At 35.4% G+C, this 5,000-nt stretch overlaps 1 protein-coding gene across 1 annotated transcript in view; it reads right to left on the bottom strand.

Annotated features, from left to right (window-relative positions):
- Positions 1 to 2,531: 2,531 nt before the first annotated feature.
- The window catches only part of Phum_PHUM582400 (lupus la ribonucleoprotein, putative), a gene marked incomplete at both ends in the record, with an annotated part of 3,555 nt that continues 1,086 nt past the window's right edge, over positions 2,532 to 5,000 (bottom strand). Inside the window, 7 exons of the mRNA XM_002432358.1 lie at positions 2,532 to 2,556; positions 2,641 to 2,910; positions 3,188 to 3,375; positions 3,474 to 3,636; positions 3,748 to 3,902; positions 4,020 to 4,250; positions 4,604 to 4,744. Coding sequence (XP_002432403.1) covers positions 2,532 to 2,556; positions 2,641 to 2,910; positions 3,188 to 3,375; positions 3,474 to 3,636; positions 3,748 to 3,902; positions 4,020 to 4,250; positions 4,604 to 4,744 — 1,173 coding nt within the window. The remainder of the gene's footprint in view (positions 2,557 to 2,640; positions 2,911 to 3,187; positions 3,376 to 3,473; positions 3,637 to 3,747; positions 3,903 to 4,019; positions 4,251 to 4,603; positions 4,745 to 5,000) is intronic.

The following is a 5,000-nucleotide window of genomic DNA, read 5'->3' as shown; positions in this document are numbered from 1 at the left end:
AACACTTCAGTCTATACATCATAATCAAAAATTTTAAATTAAACTATCTCTACGTACTGTCTTCTTCTTCTTTTTCTTCTTCGCATGTTTTTTTTGTTTTTTTGTTTTTGTTTTCATATAATGTTACAGATAATTAAAATACAGCATAAATAATGATAATGATAATAATAATAATAATAACAACAACAACAACAAATAAATCGAATGAGGACATTTTTCTCGTATGACTCTATGTCGTCGTCGTCGTCGTCATCGTCGTCGTGGGAGTAGCAATCGAGAAAATTTTGTTTATCGTAATAATAATCATAATAATAATAATGCCGAGTAAAATGGCAAATGTAAACGCAGTGACCCCTTCGATCATCGTCGTCGTCGTCACCATCATCATTATCATTATTATCATTATAATCATCATTATAATCACACAACAACAACAACAACAACAACAACAACAGTTTTCCCATTACGACTTCATCGTCATTATCATTATTAATATCAAAATCAACATCATCATCATCATCATCATCATTGTAATATTTAACGAAATTATCATCATCATCATTCTTATAATATCCGTCACCGCCATTTTTTGAGTACGTTTTGATAGTATAACTTTTTCTTCTGCTTATTATTATTATTATTCTTCTTCCCTGTATAATATATTTGGAAAATAATATTTCAATCAAAATATTTTTTTTCCAATCATTTTTTACAAGAGCAAAATTACTAATGAGTTTGGGACGGTGCCCCACGCCCGGGTGCTATTTGGGAGATCGCTGACGATTTGGCATATCGCGACCTCGAGACACTCGATCCGTTTGGGCTCCCTCCCGCCTGCGCGAGCCTTGCTGCTGCTGCTGCTGCTGTTGTTGTTGTTGTTGACTCTGAGACTGTCGTGATACTCCGCGACCAGACGAACGGTTTGTTACTTCTCGGAATCCCTCGGTAGCGTCTCTTTTCTCTGCACAATTTAAATAAAAATAAAATAAAAACCTTCATTTTCAGGCAGACATTTTCAAATTTAAAATCCCAAATAGGTAGTACCTCTAAGTTCGCGAGAATAATTAACTTCTTTTTTTCGTTCCTTTTCCTTTTCAACTTCCGGATTCTGTTTCTCTTTAGCCGAACGTTCCGTTTTATCTTTATGATGCTGAGCAACCTGAGCATAACTTAATCGAGGAGTTAAATCCTGTAATGTGAAAAAAAAAAAAAAAAAAAAAAAAATTATGTAAAAATAAATAATGAGAGAATCGACATGGAAAAGTTAACGAAAAAATTTCGTAATAGATGGAAGCCTTCAGAACGAGAGAGAGAGAGAGAGAGAGGTGATTGACGCCAGTGACAGACTAGTCTGAATTGAGTTATGGTCAATATGAGAGACCACCTTACGGATTGCACTTAAATATCTGGCCACGAGGGGTTCCAACGAATTACAGAACTTTGTCTCAATCAATCACAAGAATGATGTCCCCGACTAATTCTGAATTCGGACTGTTTCTGGTTCCCTCGCACGCTATTATCACGTCATCCTGCTAGAATGTTATATGACGGCCCTTTCTCAGACCTTCCCGAGGTCGTTATTCAAGTGACAAGCACTTCGTATGTAAACCCCTAAGTAAGATTATCACTGGCGAATCGGAATCTCGTCATTTCATCATTAGGCAACACATAATTGACCATCCTAATTAAAAAAAAAAAAAAAAAATTTTCAACTCACCATTTGAGAACCATTACTGCTGTTGGTGGTATTATTGACCGAAGCATCAGTCTCGATTGCAATAGAGCTTGTCATGGTGGCGGCGTTCGTAGTAGACGGCTTGATTGAAACCACGGATTGATTGGTTTCGGCCTTTTCGGACTCGCCGTTTAATAAAATGTCGTCAGTCTTTGTCGATTTATCAGCCGTCATGCATTTTGCTGCAGGAACTACACATCTGTAATAATTTTGTTGTTAAATCATAGAAGCAGAAATTTCACAAAGACAACTACTTTTCCTCTTCATATTTCATATATACTCACTTGATTGGCGACGGCGGCGGAGTGAGAATATTTGAATTAGTGGCAACCGAAGCGTCACAGCTACTAATGGCGACTTCTTTTCCATCGCTTTTGGAAACGGGAATATCTAACTGTGAAATCGTTTGTTGAGATTGACTCACCGTTGTAATTGTTGGCTGTTCCGCTCGGGATGATGATGATGATGATGATGATTGACTAGATGCATGCGCAATTCGGGATGGCTTTTCTTGCACTTGTTGCTGTTAAAGAACGCATACAACATTAATAACAAAATTCGCATTAGATTCCATTTTGTTTTTTTTCGGTATATACATACATCCGTAGCACTAGTACCACTTGAAGCGGACTTTACTGCTAGATTAGAAGTTTGTGGAAGCTGAACGGGAGACAAAGGTCTTGGAGAATCATCTTTCTCTTTATTAATATTATTATTATTATTATTATTAGGTTTAGATTTTGCCGTTCCTTTAACAACGTCAGCCAACCTGCTTGGTAAATTAATTCGATTAAAGTTAATTGCCATCATACAATGAATTACTTTTGGAAATAAAAATTTCAAATTAAAATTTTCTTCACACACACACACACACGCACACGCACCTATTTTCTCCCCAATGTGACTGAGAATTATTTTCAGCGGGAGTTACGACTTCCACTGGCACGCTTTTAGCAACTGTACTAGTACCCGCTTCGATGCCGGGCAGGGGAGGAAAGGCATTAGCTTCTAAGTCGAATTGCCCTTGATTGGCCGGCGGTTGCGAATTGTTAGAGAATAAATTTTGCTTATTCGAGCCAGCTATCGAGGAGGCCAGGCGAGGATTGTTTTGCTGCTGTGATTGTAATGAAATAATAGCTTCATCTTCCTTTCGTCGTCTTCTATGTCTGTCGCTACTGAAACTGAAAAATTTATTATTTCGATTATTGTATTGGAAAACAAATAAAGGGAAAAATTGTTGCCGACGGCCTTGATTGATTAAAACCTTAATCAGTTAATCTCAAATAAAAAACCGTTCGACTGTTTTTATTTTGCACACCTCCGACACTGAATAATCTTATTAATAGATGATTCAGTTTTAAAAGCGTGCAGAAAATTATTATTATTATTATATATAAAAATTAATTTTATGAAAAAAGGTTCCGCGTATATTAAAACCGGAAACTTACTCACCTAGAAGAATTTGCATCTGACTTGTCTTTATTTTGCCTATAAATATTATCTTGGATTTCGGAGAGACGTGACGTCATGACCGATTCTATTGATTCGTTTATTGTGTGAGGGTGGACGTGGGAGACGCTAAACGGTTGCGAATGTGGTTGACTTTTGGAATGGCTGTGCTCAACCACCGAAGTCTGAACCTTCAAAATAATTTAAAATTTTTTTTTTAATGGGAAATTAAATGGAAAACCAAATCGATTAAAAAATAAAATTTCAAAAAAAAATTTCGATTATAAACCTTTGTATTATTTAAACTGCTCGCTGAGCAATCGGGAACACTTGCAGTCATTGCAACTGCCATAGGGCCCATTCCCATAGTCGTCATGTGATGTCTAGACAATCCGCTATTACTAGCTTCGGGCAACGAAGATCGATCATTTCCTAAAGGTCTCCTATTGCCCCTGAAAGATAAGATTAATTTATTTATTTATTTATTATTATTATTATTATTATTTTTATTTTGAACTTCAAAATTAAATAAACATCATATAAAGAAAAATTTCAATGTCTACCTTGTTCTTGGCACATATCTTGCGTTGGTAGGTTTTGTGAAAGATTGTTGTGGGGCCAGCCCATTCACAGAAAAAACACTTCCAATGTCATAATAACAGCTATTAGCAGTCGCCCAAGGCAGCATAGCAGGAGGGTAAAAAGGCTGATTGGGTTGCTGAAAAGTCTTAAACAAACAAACAAACAAAAAAAAAAAAAAAATGAAAATCGTGCATCACGTGTACGACCTCAAACAAGTAATAATAATAATAATACAACTTACATATACATGAACCTGGTTGCCGTAATTAACAGGAGGTGGTATTGAACTACCATTGGTGTACAGAAACCTTTGTTGCGCTCCGGGATTAGAAGGTGGAGCTGGAAAGGGTCCCGCATTAGGATCAAAAGCCCCTGGAGGAGTTCGGTAACCGTTTTTCATTGAACCTAAACCTCCTCCCCGAACGGGGGGTAATGGCAGCCTATTCATTGGCTTGGCCTTTATTCTAGCCATTATAGGCTTACCCTATAACAAAAAACAATTACAATGATAAGAATTTTTTTTTTTTTTAAGCGATAGCATAAAATTGTAAAAATCACGAAAAATAAATCAAATCAAAATATAATGCTTTTTTCTTCAGGTCTGCAACCTACGAAAAAAAAAAAAAAAAAAAAACTTAATGACTTGTTTAGCGCCAAGAGAAAGAAGCTATAAAATCTTCATCATAAAAAAAAAAAAAAAAAAAAAAAAAAATCCAAAAATTATAACCTCAAATTATAATTAATACTATTTAGAGACGTGAAAATGAACAACATCGATCATGTTCTAACGTGATATTAACACGAATTTTCCTTTTCTTTTGTATTTATAAAACGTACCTGAAATACTTTAACTTCTTCCCTGAGAAAACTGTAGGCCTTCTGAGCATCCTCATCAGATTCAAAAGTCACATACCACGAATTGTTGTGCGCAAATTCACAAGAAATCAACCTAGGACATCCTTCTCCTGAAAAAAGATTCTGAAAAGACACACAAAAAAGAGAAATAAAAACTTTTTTTTTTTGGACTTAATTCTTCAACAAATTTTTAACCGTTAACAGAATTTAATAATAATAATAATAATAATCCGGAGTCATTTTTTTTAAAGCAATTGTTGTGGCGTGTACCTGACGTGAATTTTGGTCACGTTAGCAAACGCTACCAAAACATTTTTATTCACATTAAAAGGAAAATTAATTTTTGTCTCGTCTGACGCCTGGAAGTTAACAATAATAA

The sequence above is a fragment of the Pediculus humanus genome, genomic scaffold (assembly GCF_000006295.1).
Source record: "Pediculus humanus corporis 1103172108309 genomic scaffold, whole genome shotgun sequence".
Lineage (NCBI taxonomy): Eukaryota > Metazoa > Arthropoda > Insecta > Psocodea > Pediculidae > Pediculus > Pediculus humanus.
This window is presented reverse-complemented; position numbering and strand designations above follow the sequence as displayed.